Raw genomic sequence first — 22949 nt, forward strand, 5'->3', positions numbered from 1 at the left:
AAAAAATTATTTTAAAAAAAAGAAGATACAAATATTGTTTTGAAACTATTTTTTTATTAAAGATTATAAATTAACAGCAAATCAGCTTTTTTTTTAAAAAAAGGAGGAACGAATATCAAAACAAAAGCACTGCAGAGAATGTTTATTTACAAAATGTTTCTCTTGACGCTAGAAAATTTACATGGACAATACAATTTTACAGTCTTGCTAAGTTAGAAAAAAAATCCTTTCATTCTTCTACCCATGCCTTGTCTGTCGTACAAAATGTTAAATTTGTTAACAAACTGAAATAGAAAAAAAGAATCAGTTAATATACTACTCAGTTTATATACTACTGCCAATTAAAATTGCTACACTATTAATGTGCCCACAACACATATAAAATTTGCATGGCAGATAAAACATAATAGGCAAACTATTAAATTTTCAGCACATTCATCTCGAACAGACAGCAGTAGCAACAGCTATAATGCATATAAAAGCAAAAATTTTACAGTAGTTTTCTCACCCCATTTGCATTTAAATATTGTCTCAGGTAAGAAAAGTTTTTGTAATGCCTTGTGTAAGAAGAAGACATGCTTACCACAACATGTCTACCCTTAATCAATAACCAGACTACTACTATTAGATTTTCAGTACATTCATCTCAAACAGACAGTAGTAGCAACAGCTATCAGGGTGTGTAGTCAGATTTTTCAACAAAAAATAAGCAACTTTTAAGTACTTTTTAATCACTCAAAAAATATTTTTAATCACTTTCCAAAAAAAAAAATCATAATTAGGATCTGTACAGCAATAAAAAATAAAAATTTCTATCATTTAAAGTTCTTAATTTATAAACATAAAATCAATAAAATTCAAAAACATTTTCAAAAACTCTACATATTCGTGATAAAATAACCAGTTTCTGACAAATATTACAGAGAAAATTGTGAAAATCATGCATTTTTTGTAAGTTAGGACAAAATTTACGGCAAAGAAAAAATCTCTTAAAAGATAGATAATTAAGCACTTTTTTACAAACCCCGAATAAAAAAAGCACCTTTAAGGGCTTTTAAAAAACGTACATCAAAAATAAGCATCTTTAAGCACTTTTTAAAAATGCTATGCACCCTGGCTATAATGCATATAAAAACAAAAATTTTACAGTAGTTTTCTCACCCTATTTGTATTTATATATTGTCTTAGGTAAGAAAAGTTTTTGAAATGCCTTGTGTAAGAAGGAGACGTGCTTACCACCAGTCTACCTTTAATCAAGGAAGATAGCCTACTACGCCTACTACTACTAACCTGGCCTACTACCTATACCTATACCTACTACCTGGATAGCCTACTACTAACCTGGAATTAACAGATTCCCACAATATTTAAAGCAGTTACGAAATACCATTTTAAAAATAGCTTAATTAGTTTGAATTGCCTGCATTTAAACAATTGACTGCATAATTATCAGGTATTTTATATAGATTTAAGTTTCTATTGAATCAATAATAAAACATAACATTGATTACCACTCTAAATATACCAGTGCCTGGAACAGTAACTATTATATTTTTAGCATGCTAAGAGCCATGGCCATGATTTATCTTTGAATTTTCTCCAATATTTCAGCAGGACAATGCACATCCACAATCTACCCGTATTCTCCTGATTTTCCTTGATACAGAATATATTTTAGTGTTTCCTAGATCAGCTTATTCTTTTGGTTTTTCACCAATTGAAAATACGTGGTCAATAGTCGCTGAACAATTGGCAAGTTATCATTCTCTACTGCCCTTCTGCATTGTTAAAATTTCATGGACCATGATCCCAAAAAATAGCATGCAATCTCTGTTTGATTCCTTTTACAAGTGCGTAAATGTAGTTAATGCCATTGGCAGTGAGTGTTCTATATACTGATTTTTCTAAATCTTTATGTCTAAATTACTTCACTTGTTTATTCCATAATAATATAGATGTCCATGTTCAATACATATTTTGTTATTTATATTATTTTTTGATGTAACAATTTGAATGCCTGATAGTGTAATAATGCATTTTAAGAGTAAATATCAACAAGTTTTTAAGTATACAAGTTTCTAAATTACATCTCTTGGTTATTCCATAATAATATAGAATACAGTCCCAGTTCAAGAAATATTTTGTTACTTGTATTCCTTTTTGATATAGCAATTTTATTGTCTAGTAGAGTAATAATGCATTATAAGAGTAAATATCAACAAGTTTCTAAACATAAAAACATATAAAATTACCTGGTTAATAGTGTTACACCCCTTTGTAAGTGTTCCAAGGTAAGTCATAAGCCCAACATCATTGCATTGCTAAAAATAAGTAAAAAAAATTGATAAACGTATAAGTAATAAAAAATAAGAACTTATAACAAGTTAATTCAAAATTGTTAGCAAATAAACTTTATTATCTTTCACACTGACAAAAAAAGGAACTATTAATAAACATAATCGTTGAACCAAAGCAACTATTATTCATGTAAGATCAAGCTTTAAAGATTAAAAGACTTTTGCTTCATTCAAATAAACATGAAATATTAAAGATTATTTCCCTATCAAAAACATATTTGCTCCATGTACAAATTTATCATTATCTATTGATTTTATTTAGATAAAATCGAAATTATGTTATATAAAAAAAAAGTTTTAAAAAATTAATAAGAAAGTTTAGATTAAATATAAATTTTAATATTTCAAGTAAAATAAGTGTTCCGTTCCTTACTAATGAAATAAACATACCAATAATAATTCCGAAATGAATGTTAATTTCATTATTTTGAAAAAGTTTAAAAACATTCTAATACTTACATTAAAATATTCTTCTTTAAAAAAATCTGATGAAACAACAGGTAATCTATGACATAAACTATATGCTTCTCTTAATATCTCATGATTAGGAGCTGCTCTACCATCCTTTACAGCTCTTACATAATCTAAAATTAAATGTACTCTACTGTGCAACATTTTAATGGCACTGTGTTGAGCTTGCAATTGTTCAGCAACTGAAAACAATAAAATAAATACATTGAAGGTTTAATATAGAAAAAAAAATTTAAAACTAATTAGAAATAACTGTGGCTAGACTTATACTAAAAGAAAGACTATTATATTAAAATAACACAGCAAGGTGAGGATTTACAATCTGAAATTAATTAGCATAAAAAAATTTATATAACCAGCATAAGAAATTTTATTACTGTTTTCTAACTAATTTTATTAAACTTGGGAAAAAAGAATTGAAACTGCAAAAATAAAATTCCAAAATGTAAGAGTCAGAGGAAAAAATATCTTTATGACAAAATAGTCCATGTTTTGACACCGCAATTTTTTTTTTTTTTTCCTTTCATCGCAACATACTTACAGTATTTTTAATGGCATTTACCAAAAACATAAATAAACAAATAAAAAACGCAGTTTAAGTGAGGCAAATCTATAATTTTAAACTATATATATTATACTGCCATAGAGAATTACCTAGGCTTTAGGAAGGACAATTAACTTAAATATATTAAAAATTTCTCAACATTTTTAAAAACTGCAAATTAGGCAAGATTTTTTTCACCTAGATGAAAATTATCAAATTTAATAAATAATCTAAATTTTTGCAGCCCAGATAATACAGTACTGGAGAAACTTTTCACATGTTAAAAAACTGGACCGTAAAGCTTATCATTTTTACAAAACTGTGGCTCTTTTTTTACATTGACTTTTAGCTTCACCTTCAGAATTAGCATATACAAAGCTGAGAGTAACATGACTGATCAGTCCTAAATAACTGTGTTGCAAACTCACAGCAGTTATGAAAATTGTAAATTATTCACAAAAAAAGTTTTATTCGGTGTGATGACAGAGCCTTCAAAAACCAGCCTTCACAAAATGCAATTTGAGAGTTCATTTAAAATTAAAGTATTTTATGATCAGTAAAAATTATTTAAAAAATTTTTTTGAAAGAGAAAATAAAAAATCTGCAATTTTTATTAAAAAAATCAAAACTTGAAACATTTCTTTTTAATTAAAAAGAATTATATGCATACTAAGAAACAAATTTTTGTTTTTCGTTGCAAGAGATTTTTTAACAGATCTTAGATATTTTCACATCCCAAACTTCAAATCTGCAATAGATTTCACTCTACTGTTACCAAGCTACTGTTATTTTAATTTTTTAAAATTATATTTTCATTCAATTTTCATCGAAGTTTAAAAACCTCATATATAATAGGGATTCACTTGAATTTTGCGAAAAATCCCTGGATGAGTTAGGGCACATCATCAGGATTAAAATTGCATAGGAACCCAAGCCCAAAAATGTTGTAGTGTATAGCTTGGGGAGCTTCGCTATTATGGACTGTTTTTTCGTGTGCTTAATAGGGAAGCACCTTCAGCCACATACAACATTTTGGGGGATGGGTTCCAATGTAATTTTAATCCTGATGAATCGTAACTCCCCTTGAAGTTGGAAGTAACATGCAGGCGATCTCCTGTTACATATATATATATATATAACATTTTTAAACTTGTACATTTAAACAAAAAATAGACTAAAAATGTCATTTTAAATAAATTTGCCCACTAAAAGCAAAACAAATTTCAGATTTGAAATTCCAACACCTGAAAAGGGCAAGATCAAGTATTTGTGCAAATACAGCAAAAAATTTGCTCTCCAGTATTATTTATGATATGCTCAACTTTTTCTCTTAATTTTTAGTCAAACTGTTCCTTTTATAGCACTTAAGAACAATTTAAGAATTGTCAATAGATATAAAAACAGATTTCATTGTGGCTTGCAAAGAATAATTGTTTTCCGTTTTCCTGTAGCCCTCTTCTGAAAAAGGTTGTGCACTTATAGCGTAAGCTTCTATGCTTTCTTTTCTATACTTCTTACCTAATGAACTTTCACCAGACTCATTTGTGGACATTCTAGCCATGTGATCCAAGCCAATACGCTCAGCCTCTTCTGTAGCAAGTGTATAAGACAATTCAACAAAAAGCATGGTAGCCTGAAAAAAAAATTTTTAGACAATATAAAGAAGACAGTATGAATTCAAAAACTGAAAAAAGACAGTATGAATTCAAAGACAGTATGAATTTACTGAACTTAGACAGTATGAATTCAAAAACTGAAAAAACTATTTAATTAAAAATCATTAAGTATTATTTAGCCTTAAGTGAATATAAGCTTAACACTTTGCCAATTGATCATGCAGATCTCCAGATTTTGTAAACTATCAACACAGGACTAATCGGGGAAGTCAATAAGTTTGGCAATAGTTGTAGCTGTTAAAAAATATGCAGCGGCTAGATTGTACTCAGACTCAATTTGTTAAGACAGTAAAGTGCTTATATAAACAAAACATTATATAAACAAAACATTATATAAACATTAACAAAATATTTTGTATTCATAAAAAAATTTTAAAAAATTCATGAAAAAAAATCAAAGCATTTTATTTTAGCATAAGGCAGATAGGTGCAAAAGCATTAATTTTTTCAAGTGCATACTGTTGAAGTTTTTCACAAAGAATGACAATATGTATAACAAATATTTCCTATCAAATAAGGTGTAATTAAACAACTAAATAACAATGATGTTATGTAACAACTTTAAAAGCAAAATATTATGTTATAAAAAGCATAAAAAAAAAGAAACAAATTACCCCATTAACTATGGTGCATTGATAAATAAACATTTCATCCTTTTCGATAAAAGGTTTTTAACTGAGAAAAAATTTGTATTTTTGTTTGGTGATTTATAACTTCTTTTTAATATGATATCTGGTAAGTAATAAGTAACAATTAACTATATTTCCATGGTACCATAGTGGAAAACTTCTTAATTAAATTAATTTTACTAATTCCAGGCAGATCATTTCATGCTGTTATTGTTTTTATCACTATCTTGAAGAAAAAAATATATTGCTAACAGTCAGTGATGCTGAAGATTTGTTTTTTAAGCGGAGTAAAATTAATGTCAAGTTTAATATTATTTAACTGTTTAAAACTCACTTGATTTTCAATTTAAACATAGCAGCATTAGCATTAAAACAAAAAGAAGAAAACTTTTTATAAAAAAATATAAACTTTAAATAAGAAGTAACTTTTAATCAGTTTTAATAACTTTGCTATATATATTCTATCTAAAACTTAAATGCTTCCCAACTGTTTAAGCCATTATTAAAACAAAAAAAGTATGCAGTAAACCTAAAAAAAAAAAAATTAAATAAAATTTTAAAAAAACTCAAAACTGTGAACATTTTAGAGAACAATTTTAGAGAACCCTGCAAAACAATTTACATTTGGAAGAAGCGACAGAGAGTAGAGAATTGCACAGTCACTCAGCAGTGCGATTCTTCCCTTTTTCTCAACTTGAGTAACTTAGGATTTACTCAAGTTAGGATTCAAGAAATTTTCAATTCATATTGCAGAAATTTTCAATGAAAAAAAGTCAACTTCTATTTCAATACAATCACAAATGCTGCGATTATAAAAACTGCATCACAATGGAAATTTAATCTGCTATAAATTATCGTTCTTTCATAATTAAGGTATTTATATCTAATAAGACGTTTGACGAAATTAGGTTCCCTTTTTTTATTGCAATCTACGTTTGCAAAACAATAACTATTTATAATTTGCAAAATAGCAAGAATTTAATGAATGAAAGTTCTTTGTTTACTTTCACCGAATGCTTACAGAACATTTGTATGGATACCTACAGTAATATTTTAACATAAAAAAATATTTTAATAAAAATATTACAACAAAAAAGATAATTTACCTCTCCATTAACAAGATCAATAACAGATTCATACATTACAACAGGCAACTGTAAAAATAAAAGAAAATAGTCAGTAAATTAGAATTTTAAAAATCACAACACAGTAGATAACCATTTATTCAGAAACTACGGAATCAATATTGTTCTATATGATTTTTTTTAATGCTAGATAATGAAGCTATACAAAATAGCATACCTCCTTAGATTTTTTGCTAGAATAAATTATTTATAAGACTTAAATAATCTATTTGAGTTGTAACAGATAATATCAAAAAAGCATACTCAAAAAGGCATATCTCAACTTAAAAACTGCTGTATACTATTAGATTAAACATACTGCAGGTTTCTACGATAAAATGTTCTGATCATTAAAAATTCTATTCATGAACATTTTAAAATCTTTGAGAGCTTTGAACTTAGCTATTTTATTTCGAAAACTAGTCAACAAAAATCTATACAAAAGGTTCTGCCCTGTAGTAAGTAGAATTAAAATTTTAAAAAAAGTATCTAATAATCGAAACAATTAAATATTAAATAAACACTGCAATAAACTTTCAAAATTTTTGATATGCACATAATTCAACAGCACATGCACCCTAGAATGTTTCTCCATAAATATATAAACTAAACTCAGTGGCACAACAGCCCATAGAGAGCCAAAGCCTACTGTGCCCATCTCAGTTTTCTTGACCTTGGGCTCTGGGGTGCAGGAGCAGATGTTCTGCTCAGGTGGTCAGCCGAACGCAAAACCCCCAGTGTTTAGTCCCCGAGCATGCTTGATACTCATTTTATTGATCCACTGAAGGGATGAAAGACTGAGTCAACCTTGCCCGGTCCGAGGATCGAACCCAGAACCTGTGGCATGCGAGTGTGAAGGGCTCCATAAATATATGCTGAGATTTATAATTAGTGTGAAAAATATGTTGACTGTAAAAAAAAAATTTAATTTTACTATAAATGAATTTGATTACAAAAATTTAGTTTCACACAAACAAAATCTCATGGTCATAAGGCATGCATCCAGTCTTTTTAACAGTTAGACAAAGAATAAGCAATTGAAAAATACGAAATGTAATAACAACTAGATAATTAAGCTTTAGATTCATTAAAAAATATCTAAAAATTACTTTTGGTTAACTTTAAAAATTGAAATACTTACTTCAGTGTGCCTTCCTACAGGATTTAACTTTAAAAACACTGGACTTTCATTTATTTCACAGATCTATAAATGAAATGAAAGGTAAACATAAACGACCTAATAAGCAAAACAATTTACACATAAGTATTCTGTGTATGACTATATTTTGTGCAAATACAAAATCTATAAAAAATTCACAATTAATCATTCACTAAAGAGATGAACCGTGTTGAAAGTTACAAAATGAAATGGCATGTATATAAGTTTAACTAAATATATAAATTGTTAGTTCAATGATAAAGAACATGATAGAAAATTATTTTTTCAGTTTATTTATATGACTTTACCACGCACGAAATTTCCACCCACCAGTTTACCATTGGGGTATATATAACTATATTCACTTAGATAATCATGCCCTAATGAAAAGGCACATAAAAGTGTTTTGAAAACAAGCTTTAGCATTTTTCTTCTATTTAGAACAAAGAATAAAGAGTCACTCACGTTTCATCGCCAAAACCAATGCTGTTAGCAACATTAGAACCTTAAGACTACCTCATTTCAATTTATATTTTATTGCAAAAAATCTGTTTCAATAAAGTTTCTACTTTTTTTTATGATTTCAGTCACCTTCATACTTCATCTGCTAAAAATTCTTTTGCATTTTTCATGAATGCAAAATAGTGGCAAACAAAAATTTTAGTGTGGTTAGTATCTTCAGAACTGAAATTTCACGCCCTAAATTAAACTAACACAAGAGAAAATACTTATTAACATTTTCATCAATATACCATTTATCTTATTAGCATGAAAACAAATTTTTATTTTTCAGTTTTATAAAAATTTAGTAAGGATATTACACAAAAATTAAATGTAGAGAGAAGCTGCTTTTTTTTAAAGGATTTCTTGTATAAATATAACAATTTACAGAAATCTAAAAATATGTAATCCACAAGCAATATTAATTCCTTAAGACTTAAAAAATCACATCTTGAAATTTTTTTTAAGGAACTCATAATTATTGTAGGGAAATTTCTGCAGGGAAAAAAAAGGGAGGGAAATTAGAGTAGGGAAAATTTTCCCTGCTATACACTCACTTTAGGTAAAAACATAACATCCTAACAGCTTACATTTCAAAAATTGCCTAAGCATTCAATAGAATACTAAATTACAAAGCATGAAATTTAACAGGTATTTTTTAAAATTACTAAATATACCTTAGAATGTTGGTATTTCACACTCTGTCAGAAACACATAAAATTGGCCTTTTAAATTGCAGTTTCAAATTTTTTGCTCAAAATATCATTGGTATTCTTGGGGAATAAAAGTCTTTAAAAAATAACCACATCATTATCTTTTTTTTCATAATTTTCCTTTAAGAGTATTCTATAGAATGTCAAAGTAAACTGTATAATAAATTGCAGATTTTTCATAAGTTGTCCAAGTGCTCCATAGAATGCGAGTATTTTATAAATTACCGGTAACACATACATAAATAATGTTTATAGCACTATTTAAATTTAATACTATTACTATTTAATTTAATACTTCTATATTTTGCTATTTTTAGAGCAAAAGTTACCTAACATAATGCATTTTTCTTGTAACACTTATTCAAGTCTATGAATCTTAAAACATCAAAATAAAACTTATAAGAAAACTTAAATATAATAAATTATACAAATTTTCTGTAACCATAAAAAACTAAGGAAACAAAAAATAATTCAAATATATTGGTAAAGAAATCACAAGATTACAAAACACAGAAAAAAGGCACTATTTCAAAATATGGAAGATGATAAACTATTTAATTAATTTATAAAAATGCAGTTGAAGCTTGATATAATGAGCATCAGGGCTGTAGGGAAAACAGACATTATTGCATGAGGCTGTCATATCATCAAAAAATACCATAAATATTGCTAAAAAATTAACAGACCAATTTTAACAAAGCAGGGCTTAACAAGATTTACTTTAACAAGAATTTAGTAAGAAACAGAAAAATTAATAATGCAACTTTCTCTGCAATAATATATACACAATCCTACTTCATTGGCTTTAAGGTTGCCATCAATAATATACATCAAGATAATTTCCTAGACCATATATTTCAACTCTAAACTAAACCAAAATATGATATTTCCTAAATAAAATGAATACAATTTCAAAGAAGTAAAAATATTGATTAACTTATTATATATCACGTGTGCACAATCTGAGGCCTGATGATTGTTGACACACGGCCCAGGAAAGCTAACCATTTTTTTCTGAAAATTTATTGTATATCCTTTCATATTTTTAAAATTTAACAATCAATATACATCAGAAAATCTTTATATTGAAAAACCTTGATTCATGAGGCTTTGTAATATGTAAAATTTTTTACGATACAGATCATTAAACTTGCCTACTAGACATGATAATATAAATAATATGCCATTTTAAAATATTAAATTGAACCATAATCAATATAGTATTTTGGAATCAATATAGTATTTCAAAATTGTTAAATACAAATACTTTAAAACAGAAAAATGCACATTAAACTTACATATTTACTATTAAACTTACATATTTACTATATACAAAAAAATTGAAACTATTAAGAGCATCATAAACAAATTTATCAATTTCGATCTGTTTGTTTCAGAGACTATAAAGTTAATGTGGTTTACGAAGAATTGCATTATAAAGATCTTCCTTTTTATTTATATTGAAATAACCCATTAAACTTTAAATACTAATAATTTTAACTTTTAATAATTTTAAACTATAAAGTTAAACAAAAAATTGTTTAAGTCAAATACCTGTTTGTGAACCTTTATGTCAGATTCATTTACTGAATCTCCTGTTGTATACCAACCAAGAAAATCTAGGTCACTGAATACTTGTTTGACTAGAAAAGAAACAAGAATATTAACTTTTACTTAAAAAATTATTCAAATAAGATATTGCTATTTCAGTATTTTAGCTCACAATTACAATAGATAAATTTTTAAAAAATTTACTTGCTTACCAAAATTACTTTCCTCTCAAAATGGTATAGTTCAAAGGTAACTTTTAAATAACATGTTTGTGCTTGATGAAAACAACTTTTGAAAGAAAAAAAAACTTTAAGGGTGAATTAAGTGATAATTATATATTTCTTCAAAATCTTTTTATTAAAATAACGTAAATTAATTGTTCAAAACAAGATTTGGGCTTCTTTGTCAAAAAAAATATACAATAGGAAAGCCATTTTACAAATAAATAAAAGAACAAAATATTTTATGTATTAAACAGAAGTAAAATTAGTATAGCAGTTGGGCTTTATAAATTAACCTAATAACTTCGCCTTTAAAAAAAAAAAAAAATCTAAAGTAAACTAATTGTCATAAAAACTAAAAATCATTAAAAATATAGATTTAAAGAACAATAATTTTAAAAAAAGAGGGTAAAAAACAAACATTTACAGATTAAAACTTCTGTAAAAGAAATTTGTACTAAATTTAAAATGCTAATTAATTTAGATATATAGCCACCAAGTTTAAGACAGATGAAAACGTGACTGTCACTTTCACTTGTCACTAAAACATAAGAGTCTGTTTTGGTTAAGATACCAATAAGGATATCTTTGATTACAAATCACTTAAGTTATGTTTCAGTAAAGAAAATGAATTACATTGTTGTTCTTTTGTTGTATAGTAATCCTTATCAATTATAACATCTCCTTCAATTTTATCAAAGACCAACTCAAAGGAATTCTCTATTTCAAGGTTTCTTCCTTTTTGCTTCCCAATCAGTGCTCCAATAACTATAAAAATTAATTAAAATAATTATTTAATAATAAATTAATTATAAAAATTAAATATACTCAATCTAATCTAAATATTTGAAATGGTCCAAACCTTGTTGTGCAGCCCCTTCTTGAGCTTTAACACGAGTCCAATGTTCTGAAACATTCATAATAACCAGGGGGTGCAAAGAAACCGAGACACTTCCAGTTGTGCCAGATGCTGCCAAAACATTTTTTGCAACTTCATCAACCTCCATAGACATAATTCTAAAAATTAACAATATATTTATTTATTACTTGTTTTAGGCTACTAAGTCAATACATTTAACAAAAGCTAATCTGAAGATTTCAAAAATAAAACTTTCTACTCGAAATTCTACATTTATTGTGATACATATATGCTAGAATGAGCTAAATGAGCATTCAGCAATATAGCTGAAGAAACTCATTTAAAAAAAAAACCTATTAAATACTGGAAAGTAAAATAAGCAAATTCTGTAAAAGCATTTTAAAAAAATCTATTTAATATTCTGTGCAGTGTTACAAAATGTACTATACAATGAAAAACCAACTAATATTATTACAGACTTAGTAAATATTAAGTTATTTAAATTGTTATACATTTAGTTGTGAAGTCATGAGGACAGGAATCCCAAGGAAGATATTAAAAAAAAAAAAGACTCTGAAAGTTCAGGATAATAAAAATCTTTTTTAACAGCATCCTAGTCAACATAAAAAAATTTAAAACAAAAAAAATAAGTCAAAATAATTAATTCAAAATTATATACATTATTGACTTAAATAAGGCTTACAATTTGCTAGCTTACAAAAATTAGAGGTACTTTCCGGTTAGCCATATGCAAGTAAATTCAACTATTTTTATTTCATGTCTCTTTTAACTATATATAAATAAAATTTAAAAAAATACTTGACTTTACTTGTACCCGACTTACCAAAAATACCAATTTAGATTTTTTGCTAATGCATAAAATTATCAATCAGCAGTGTGCGTATTTATATGATTTTTTCTTAACTTAAGACCATAAAAATTCTTTTTCTTTTCATTCACAAATAAAATATTTCTTGAAGGCTAGGGTTTGTGTAATAAAATAACCTGTAAGATGTTTATATTTTATTAACAAAATAGCAAGCACAGTTAAAATTGAAATTTTTTTTTAAAGTGAAACACAAGAGATTTTGAAGAACTTCTGCACAAGAAGATGGTTTTTTTTAACCAGGATTTGTGCCATGCAAACTAAACTCTTCAAGTCAAACTGAGTAGTTTTTGCACATGAGACAAATTTTACCAGCACAAATGGCTTTTCTAGATATGACTTTGAATTTTATACTTCAAGTTTGCCCAATTCTGCGATATACACATAGATTTTTCATTGTTTGAGTCCTACCACAACTTGATTGCTGGTAAAACTTTTGTCACAAACACTGATAAGGCAAATGTTCCAAAAAGGATAATTATAGTTTTTTTTAAACATACATTTCTTTATATTTATGATACAAAGCATATAAATTTTGAAGTCATATTTTCATACTTGCTGAAATAGAAGAAAATCTTTTGCTAAAGGGTTCTCATGCTTGTGACAATAGAAATTTATAAAAATTATCTGAAGCTATTTTACACCAACCTTGTCTATAAATTTTCTTTTTGCAATGATTATGCATTAATTAAAGTTTATATTTTTGATGCTAAAAATCTTTAGCATTTCTGATTACCTTATAATAATCACATTCTTATTTGTTTAAGCTAGGAAATCCTGCCTTAAAGTATTCGTTGCGAACAAAATATACTTTAGAAATGATAATACAAAAACAAAAAAAACTTGGCATCTTTTGATTAAATACAACAAATATGCGGTATCAGAAAGTATAGCAATAAGTTCGATAAATTTCTCATTATTTGACAATAAAAGTAGTAATTAGTTCATTTAACTTAATGCTTTTAAGTACCAAACTAAAAGCATGTATCAGTTAACCATTCTGGCAGCGATCTCATCATAACAGAACGAGTGTCAATTGCTGGAAGTGCAATTAAAAACTGATCATGCCCTTTTATCAGACTAAGAGTCAAATTTATATCAAAATGGTTGTGCAAATTTTTTTGCAGAGAGTTGAAATAACAGTGAATCAACCTTACTTACCCGGCAGAATAATTTCAAAGTATAACTTTAAAATAGCTGAAATTCCACTATCACAGAATTTAGATACTTAGATTTATTGTATGAAAAGCTTTTGACTGTCTAGTTTTGTGTTAGTAAAGGAATCAAGCAACATTCGAAAATATTTACAGTTAAGACAAAACCCGCACAAAGCAAAAATTTCATCCTGTTCCTACATTTAAATTAACTGCAACCATTAAGTAATTGCTTGTTTACTTTTTATTTCTTATGGCACGATAATTTGAATATCTCCATCTAGTAATAGTAGTATGAAAAGTAAATATCTCTATTTCTGTTTTTGATGACTTTTTTTCTAATTACTGATTGTAAAATCAGTGATTACATATCGCATTTAAGTTATAATAGATGGTTGGTGAAAGCATTTCTGATAAATATTTTTCGCTATCATTAAAATTGCCTTCGAGTTATCACAACGTTTGTTTATGTTTATTGTTTTGAAGTTGGTTCTTGATTTATTTTCAAATGGTCGAAAGTAAAAGGAGCCCCCGCTAATAAACTTTGGAACTGATTTGTCAGGCACTTTTCCCCCCATCTAATTTTCGCACATGGCAAATCTGGTATTATTAAGCTCTGGCAAACTTTTGGATTCGGGATTGTTTACTATATCTAACAGAGTCCTTTGAGTGTGCTTAAATATCTCAGATCCATTGACCAAGTTAATGGAGTTACCTTCTTTCAATATGAAAATATTTGTTCAAATGTGGTATTATACTAAATGTTAATCAATCATTAAGGCTGCTTCCGTGATCCTATGATATAATTGGCTTTCTTGGTCTTCTTTTTTATTGGTTGCATTTTTATAAGCCTCACAACAGTGTTATTATATGGAAAAAGTTACCTTTAAAAAAAGTAAGTGAATAAAAATAAATTTCACTGATCGGTGAAAAAGGGAAATTAAGCAAGAATTCTTAGGATCAGTTCATAATTAATATTTTTAGTAAATACGTAACAAACATTTATGCACCAAAAAAGATTTAACCTGTTTTGAAATTGTAAGTCTGATTTAACAGCAGTTGTTTTAGAACTTTAATTAGATAGCATAATTGAAATTTTAATTAATCAAATATTGATAGTCAATTTGTTTTTAGAAGTATACCACTAATTTGTAGCGACTTCTGGCGTAGTTAGTATAATAGTTTTGAAATTTCGTCCCAAAATTATTTTATAAATGTTGATGAATAATTTAATTTAATTGAATTTGAATCTTAGTTAGAAATTAGTAGTAAATTATACAACTTGCATGTTATTTTTTTAAAATAGTCAAAAAGGGAATTAAACATTTTACCAAGTTTTTATCTTTCTATCCTTATAAATATTTTGTCCACCACTGTAATTAAATGAATTGTATCTACTTTGTGATTGGTCAGAAATAGTTCTTTTGAACTCAGTTATGAAAGCTGTTGCTTGACAAAAATCATTCCAAATATTATAGTTGAATCAGGGAACAGACGTATTTTAGAATTAATCAAGCAGTTGCGTAAGAGCTTTAATTTCTTGTAATCATTTCTCTTTTGATAATTAAGTTCTAATTAATAAAAACTTCTAATTAATAATTTTAAATTTTAGAACAAGTTTTAAAAAATATTAATTGTGAAAATCTATTCTTACCTATTTTAAAGGGAAAGTTTCAGTTTTGATACCTACAACAAAATAATTGCCAAGTTTGGCTGGTTTTCAGTACTACTAAAAAAAAAAAGAAAGCAGCACTTAATATAGGTATAAACAGTTAAATATATGGAAGTGTATCATATCTTGTGGAAATGTATCACATCGTAACATAGTTATCATTTTAAAGGCTTAACTTAACATTTATACTTATTTTACACATGTTGACTGTAGCATGGAAATGTTTATTTAAACAATAGTGTTCTATGAGCTAAAAAAATTTGTAAGGAAACTTAATAATATGTATGCAGAAAATTAAATGAGGTGAGTATTAGAGTTTGTTCAAAAATAATAATATGTTAAAATTTAAAAAAATCTCTTAATAGCAATGTTTATAAATTGTTTTCTTGAGATTTAGCATGTGCTAAGTAAAATCACAATAACCTTTTATATTTCTCTTATTTTACTCCTGAAATCTCAGGAACTTTAATTTCAGTTATTTATTTTTTTTTCTTCTGTGTACAGAGATGATTGTGCTCCGTAAAAAAATCCAGATTTTTTGATAACCGCCATCTGAAAGTTTCCAGAAATCCAAGATCCAGGAGTTTCGACAAACCATCGATCACATCATCTACAATTTATCATTGTAGAATTTATCATTTGTAAATATTTTTCCTGGTGGAATAATAAATGTGATTAGAGGTAAAAGTAAACTTATACATAATTATTAATTGAAATTATGCTGCATATAATTTATTTAGAATTTCATGTTTTGAAACCGTCAACGATTTAGATTTATAAAGACATTAATTTTTTGAAATGCGTCATTAATGATTTTACTCAAGAAATTTTCTGGATTTTTAAGTTGGGCTCACAATCACCCCTGTGTGTAAAAAGTTCAAGTTACTTATAAATCTGTTAATTTTATTCATATTTTTATGTTTATTTTATTTTTTAGGATGATCTGCAATATTTGTGGAAGTTCTGAATCTTATGTTCAAGATGGAATTGCATATTGTCAAGAATGTAGTGAGCAAATCAAAGTATGTAATCTGAATTAATACTGCTCATTGCACTTTTTAAAATGTGAATCATACAAAAAAAAATTTTAATTATCTATTTTTTTTTTAATATTTGCTATTAAGCTTTGTTATACTTAATCAAATTTTCATTATTTCAAATTTGTGTGTTTTAAAACAAAATATTATGCATGTTTTAAATCTGTTCAGTTAACTTAAAAATATCAATACTATATTCAAATGTCAAAGATAAATTTGATTGTTTTAGTATCTTTATTATTAGTTTATTGCTTAAGCATTGTGTATTATTATACATTTTATTTATAAAAAGAGGCTTTTAATTTGACCACTTTAAGGTTATTAATCCTACTTAAATAGAACTAACCAGGGTCAGTGCAAATTTATATAATTTTTTTTCTTTTCAAAGAAGGGGGGGTGCCTATTTTCCTGTATCAGGGTGCGACGTAGCGTTTTTAAAAAGTGCTTAAAGATGCTTATTTTCGTTTTTTAAAAGCCCTTTTTTCCATGGGTGTTTTTAAAAAGTGCTTAATTTTTTCCTTTTCTGAAATTTGATAATTTTCTTTCATTTTTCTTGTTGATTTTCGCCACAAAATATGCAAAAAAAGACATTGTTCCTATTCAACGTTTTCACAATTAATTCGACCCCAATCTATTTCGGCGTACCGATGGTCTGTAGTGTGTGAAAACACCATTTGTTTTACATGTTTGATGAAATACTTGCGTATACTGAGCTGGATTCAGTGGTAAGAATTTTTGTCTCCCGTGTGCAACCCTGCTGCATTTTGCAAGAGATTTGAAAAATTTGGCAATGCACCCTGTGTATGAAATCCCAAATTTTACCAAATTCATATTATTTTTACCATAACTGAACTAGTGAGAAAATTAATATTTTAAATATCTCTTTTGAACATAGTAATTGAAATTTTTAGGATAAGTGACTTAATTGTTTCTTAACTTTTTTGTCAAATTTTTATGACCTTGGCATAAATGGTACTGAAGTCATAAGAGACTGCCTACCGCTTCAGTATCTTGGGATTATTTATTTAACTATATATTATATTTCTAAAATATTCTTTGTTTTTGTGGAAAATATTGATTTTTAAGGATAAAAAGGTGATTAAATGTGAAACAACCTGATTGTGAATCAATTGGGAGTTGATGAGCAGAGCGTTCTAGCATTTAAAAAAAATTCAGGGTTTTATTGTTATGTATTAACATAGTAAACTACAAATTTTGATCAATTTTTATGAAAGTTTTACCCAAAAATTGGTTATTACTTAACTGTTTTGACTGTTCACAAGCTTTTTGTATGCAATTAAGATTAGTTGGTTATTCCAAATAGTTGGAATAACCAACAGCCACAAAATTGCAGGATAATAAGAAACATTTTATATGGAGGTTATAGATTTTCAAGTTAATTTTAAGTAAATGCATCTCTGATAACTATGTAAGATCTCATTATTTTTCTATGCATTGAAATAGGGAAGCATAGATGAAGATGCTGGAGAAGGAATTCAGAGTAAAAGAGCATTATTGTCATCACCTGTTTCTAAGAAGGCGAAGAAAAAGGAGAAAAAAACGCCATTAGCTCCTTGGTTGTATTCTGAGGCGTTTAGTCTGATTTTATTCAAGCAAGTGTCGGCACTTATAAAGTTAGGTTGCTCTGTAAAAATAAAGGTAAATCAATAAAGTATTAAATAAATATCTCTTAAATTCGCCAAAGCTTAAAAGACTTGAAGAAATTCGCTGTGTTTCTCAAAAATATTTTAATGTGAATTTAATGTATTGTTTTTCTTTTATTTATTAAATGTTTGAATACTTTTTTAAGGTGCAATTAGTATTTTCATGAAAATTTTGATTAATACTTTAAATTAAAGAGAACATAATTTTTTTTCCTTGATTTTTTTAGGCAGTTAATTATAAACAGTCTAGCGTTTAAAATTCTTTATAATTTTTTTCTACTTGAAAATTTGACACACGGTATTTCATCAGATGCAGATAATGTTAATTTGCTTTAATCATCTTACTTTGTCTAAATTGCCTGGTTTTAACTTATGGGAAAATTTCGCTTTCTCTTTTTTTTCCTTTTCTTTTTTTCTTCTTTTTTTTTTGCTTAATTTATGTTAAATAAATTTTGAAATAGAATGCTAATTGTTTTTTGTCAGTTTCAGCTTAACTGATAGTAAGTTTTAAAAGTGTAAAACAGTAAAAAAATCTAACTTAAAGTTATTAATTTCTATATCTTCTAAGCTAAACTGAGAGAGCCCTTTGTTTCCCATCTTTTTTAAAAGTGTTTTCTTGTCAAATGTTATGTTGTAACGAAAGTTTGTTTTGAAGAAAAACATCAAGAGCACAAAAATTATCCTAAAATCTACGATTGTAAGCGGGAAGGGGAGAAACTAAAGAAAGGAATGATTTTTTTGCCTTTCGAAATTTTGTTTCTGACAAGGAGATTAGATACTTTTTAGTTAGTTGTCAAGAATTGATCGAAGATTGCTTTGAGTTTATTGAAGTCAGTTTTTTAGTGCTTGAATATCTTTAACTTGATTTTTGATAATTTAATGTAGTTATGAAATTCCCCATTAAACTACTGACTTTATTTGAATATTTGTTCCATTATTTACCTAAGCCGAAGAATTATTTTTTTCCTTGATTACTTTTATAAGCTTGCATAAGTTTCAGAATGGTACCGTGCTAACAGTAGATGGAAAGAAAAAAAAGCATTTTATCTGAACCAGGAGTGATTGTATTCCAGTTGTACCCCGGATTTCCGGGTTTTCGTATAATTTTTTTCAGGCCTAGAAACTGGACGCAGATCACGAGGTTGTTCCATGAATATCGCATAATTCCGCATATCTCAAGAACAATAGTTCGCATACTTCCACGAATCACAAATTTTTTATGGAATGGAATTTTTAAAGTTAGGATCGGGTGGGGTAACCAGGTTTTTTTTTTTTTAAAGAAACTTCTATAACCACACCATTAAATTAATTTTACTGAAAATTTTATATGCATTTTACTTACATTGGACTCATCAAGATTAAATATGAAATTTAACTTATCTATTTTGTTTGATTGTTTCCTTACGGTAATGCATTAAAAAAAAAAACATGTTTTCATTTATCCATTTAATGCCAGAATGGGGTAAAGTAGGTATAGCTCTAAAAAAACTTTTGTAAATATTGTTTTAGAAATAAAAAATGCTCTTGTGTAAATGTATCGTGACAGTATTTAAAAAAATTAACACTGAAAATTTTTTCCCGGTATTATTAAATTAAAAAGTTTATGTTCCTGGCTATCAAAATTAGGTTTCACTTCGTCTGAAATATATTTTACTGAACTCTACATAATTTCATCAAAAATCAAGAAAACTTAGAGTTTTTGCTTTATTTGAAAAAGAAAGGAGAGTGTTAAGATTAATAACTATGGTGGTAATTTGAAGTGTTTTTATTATATATAGCAGACATGCATTTTAATTCAACTTAATTATTTTAGGGAAATTGTTTTTTGCACTTTGAATATTTGGAACTGCGTTGGAATCTGTTAATATCACAATTCTTAATCACGCGATTTTAAAACCAAACATAGATTTACGTATTCACTCGATTTAAAAATCGTAAATCGCAATTCCTATTCATTAAAATCCAATTGCGTAGTAGGTATTCACTTGTTTTTAAGATACGATATTGCAATTTATATTCACACGCTTGTATTACCAAAAATTGATTTTCATATTTACATAATCAATCTTGTAACTGTGCGTTGCAGTTTATATTCACGCAATCTAAAAGTTATGTGTCGTGAATTGTATTAACAGAATTTAAAACTTCACATGATTTTAAAATCCAAAATTTTTGTAAGAAGTAAGTTTTTTCTTGAATTATTTATGCGTGGTTATTGAAATTACTTTACTTAAGGCTTTGCCAGCAAAGTTCTTATAAGTTTAAATGAGCATAATAAATCACAACTAATGAAGAAAGTTTTTTTGTTCAAATAAGGTATTTTATTCTGTTTTTGTTTAGATGAATTTTTGATGGCTTGATGTGCTATCTGGTGCATGTTCATATCAAAAAACCACCCTTAATATTCTTACCTTCTGAAATCGCGCAGAAGGTGCGTATTCTGAAGAGTCTTTGGAGATCTTTCCTCGATGACTTGAGTGGTTCATATGGATCTTGAACTGTAGATCAGATATTTGTTTTTGACAAGAATGTGTGCCATTTGATGCCTAAATCTCAATGCGATAAACCTGAAAGAACTGATCCTCGAGAAATCATTTAATCCACAAATTTTGCATTATCAAACTATTTAAATGTTTTTGTGTTTTTTTTTTTAGACTGTTGTTCTTTACTTATGGGCTCGTTATCTTCAGAAGTGTGAATCAGCTTTCATAAAATCTGATTTGAAGGAGAAATTCATCCCTCGTCTTAATGTATTCTCTGGAAAACGGCAAGTTACACTCCTTAGATAATAATTTTTTTATTATTTTTTTAAAGCCGTGTATTATCAGTTTATATATTTTTTTAACAGGGATGCAGCATTACTTTATGGTGAAGGTTTCCTGGAAAATTTTAAACAAATCAAAAGGCCCTATATTCAGAAGACAAAATGGCATAGGAAACGCAAACAGAGGGTTACAAAAAAGACTCCAAATGCTGTAATTAGTATTAAAATATTTTCACTTTGTTCAATACAGTACAGAACCTGTTATCCGGAAATCAGAAAACCAAAAAACCGGAACGATATTCGATAAATTTTCTCTAAATTTTTTTTTTAATAAATAAATATAAATTTTCCTCCTAAGATTTTCCGATTTTTCTTTCTTTTTTTATAGATGTTTACCTTACCATCATTTTGGAAATAATCATTAGTGTATTACTTCATCGTTTTTTCTTATTTTTAAGATTATTTCCAAATATTTTTTGGGGGGGGTAGCTACAAAAACAATAATCGCCTTTTTGTAGCGATTCAGAAAACCGGAAAAATCAGTTGTCCGGAATAGCGATGGTCCCGACCGTTCCGGATATTCGGTTCCCTACTGTACTAATTTTTTTAATTGGAAAATAATTACTTCTACTATCTTGTAAGTTTTTTATTATGTAGAAGAACATTTGGGATTAGATTGGTATGTAGCAGAACCCTTCTTATGCAAGGCCAGTTCCCTGACTCCTACACAGATCAGTCGCCCTGAAAAAATAATAACCATACTTAAAAATAAATAAATAAATCTTGGCCAAAATTAATTTTTCCTTTTGCCCTAAGCATTTATTATTAATTCAAGCATTTGAAAATAGTTTTTTGAAATGTTGAAAATAATAAAAATTACCTTTGTTTTGCTTTAAATTTAACTTTAGTTTTACTGTTCTCCCAAAATAATTAAATTTTTTTAGTTTTAAACGTATATAAGAATATTATAACAATGTATATGACAATATCACAATTTTATAACAATATTAAAGTTTTATGTTGTCTTCTTGAAATGTTTGGCCTTAACTTTTAAATTATTTAAACTGATAGTTTTCAACCAAAAATTTATTCTGTTAATTAGTTTCCAAATATTTTAATTAAAAACTATTATTGTTGAAAATGCATCGTTCAATAATTCTTTTTCATTTGATTTTTTTTTTTTTAAACAAATTTATTTTTCACTCTATAGCCACACGACTCTGAAGTTTCCAATTCTGAAGTTTCCACTTCTGAAGTCTCGAGTGATGAAAGTGCTAAATCTTCTTCGGATACAGAAGTGAAAAAAAAGAAAGGACTACGCGTTCTGTATTCATATCATGCAAGAAAATTTAAAGTAATTTTTTTTTTTTTTTTTTTTTATCTAGTCATGAAATTTGTGTTTTAGTTTTTAAAAATAAAATTCATCATAACTTTGTTATTCGATTAAATGTACTATTTTTTTTATTATTATTATTCTTTATTGTTTTGTGTCAAGATTCTAAGTTATTGTTATGTTTTTTTTTCTTAATGTTTTATAACAATTTACTTTGTAACTGATATTTTAGATATCAATTGTTATATATGTATATATATATGAAATCATTGCAATTGAGGTAGTTTCACAGTAGTGCTTTCGTGCTGAGTTGTCCTTTTTTATAGAATGAAAGCGAAAATATTTCATTTTCTAACTATTGTCCCTCAAATTTTTATTTACAGTAGTATTTAACATTCCTTTTTTGTAATAATGATTTCATAATAATTTTTACTAAGCATTTATTGAGGGAAAGAATAAAGAAAATCAATATACAAGATTTACATGGAGCAGAAACTCCTGGAGGCAAGTTCATTTCTTCATGTTTAGCATACTTAACAGTTGAAAACTGCTTTATAATATCGCACGAGAAAAAAAAAGTTCACCTTATATTATTTACTACCTTTTTTAAGACTTTTAAGTAATTGCTGTGAAA

The 22949-nt window shown here is 27.1% G+C and overlaps 2 protein-coding genes across 6 annotated transcripts in view; one reads left to right on the plus strand and one right to left on the minus strand.

The window, feature by feature from the left end:
* Positions 1 to 115: 115 nt before the first annotated feature.
* CSN6 (COP9 signalosome subunit 6) lies at positions 116 to 13990 on the minus strand. The gene is made up of 10 exons (XM_016073667.4): positions 13853 to 13990; positions 11809 to 11963; positions 11583 to 11714; positions 10729 to 10817; positions 7943 to 8005; positions 6784 to 6831; positions 4891 to 5005; positions 2817 to 3010; positions 2253 to 2321; positions 116 to 284 (listed from the first exon to the last, which is right to left on the minus strand). The coding sequence occupies exons 2-10, from the start codon at positions 11957 to 11959 to the stop codon at positions 213 to 215; spliced, it is 933 nt and encodes a 310-aa protein (XP_015929153.1). The 5' UTR covers positions 11960 to 11963; positions 13853 to 13990; the 3' UTR covers positions 116 to 212.
* A 36-nt stretch (positions 13991 to 14026) lies between these two features.
* TAF1B (TATA box-binding protein-associated factor RNA polymerase I subunit B) overlaps positions 14027 to 22949 on the plus strand; it is a 32581-nt gene continuing 23658 nt past the window's right edge. For 2 of the 5 annotated variants that reach the window (XM_071179544.2, XM_071179548.2), the window contains exons 1-6: positions 14141 to 14239; positions 16455 to 16539; positions 18019 to 18213; positions 20873 to 20985; positions 21067 to 21193; positions 22193 to 22336. In XM_071179544.2, coding sequence (XP_071035645.2) covers positions 14172 to 14239; positions 16455 to 16539; positions 18019 to 18213; positions 20873 to 20985; positions 21067 to 21193; positions 22193 to 22336 — 732 coding nt within the window. In that variant the 5' untranslated portion in view covers positions 14141 to 14171. Of the gene's footprint in view, positions 14741 to 15800; positions 15821 to 16454; positions 16540 to 18018; positions 18214 to 20872; positions 20986 to 21066; positions 21194 to 22192; positions 22337 to 22949 lie in introns of those variants that run through there. The other 3 variants (XM_016073663.5, XM_071179546.2, XM_071179545.2) reach the window with 3 other exon arrangements.

Source organism: Parasteatoda tepidariorum, chromosome 1 (genome assembly GCF_982258835.1).
Source record: "Parasteatoda tepidariorum strain Cologne lab strain chromosome 1, Ptep-v5.0, whole genome shotgun sequence".
NCBI classification, from domain to species: Eukaryota; Metazoa; Arthropoda; class Arachnida; order Araneae; family Theridiidae; genus Parasteatoda; species Parasteatoda tepidariorum.

Bases quoted from the DNA above. Each gene is read 5' to 3' on its own strand.
- CSN6 (XM_016073667.4), bottom strand. From the start codon at position 11,959: ATGTCTATGGAGGTTGATGAAGTTGCAAAAAATGTTTTGGCAGCATCT. The intron at 11,715-11,808 runs GTTTGGACCATT...TAATTTTTATAG, and splicing joins AGAAGGGGCTGCACAACAAG to TTATTGGAGCACTGATTGGG. The intron at 5,006-6,783 runs GTAAATTATCTT...TTTTTTTTTCAG, and splicing joins TTGATCTTGTTAATGGAGAG to GCTACCATGCTTTTTGTTGA.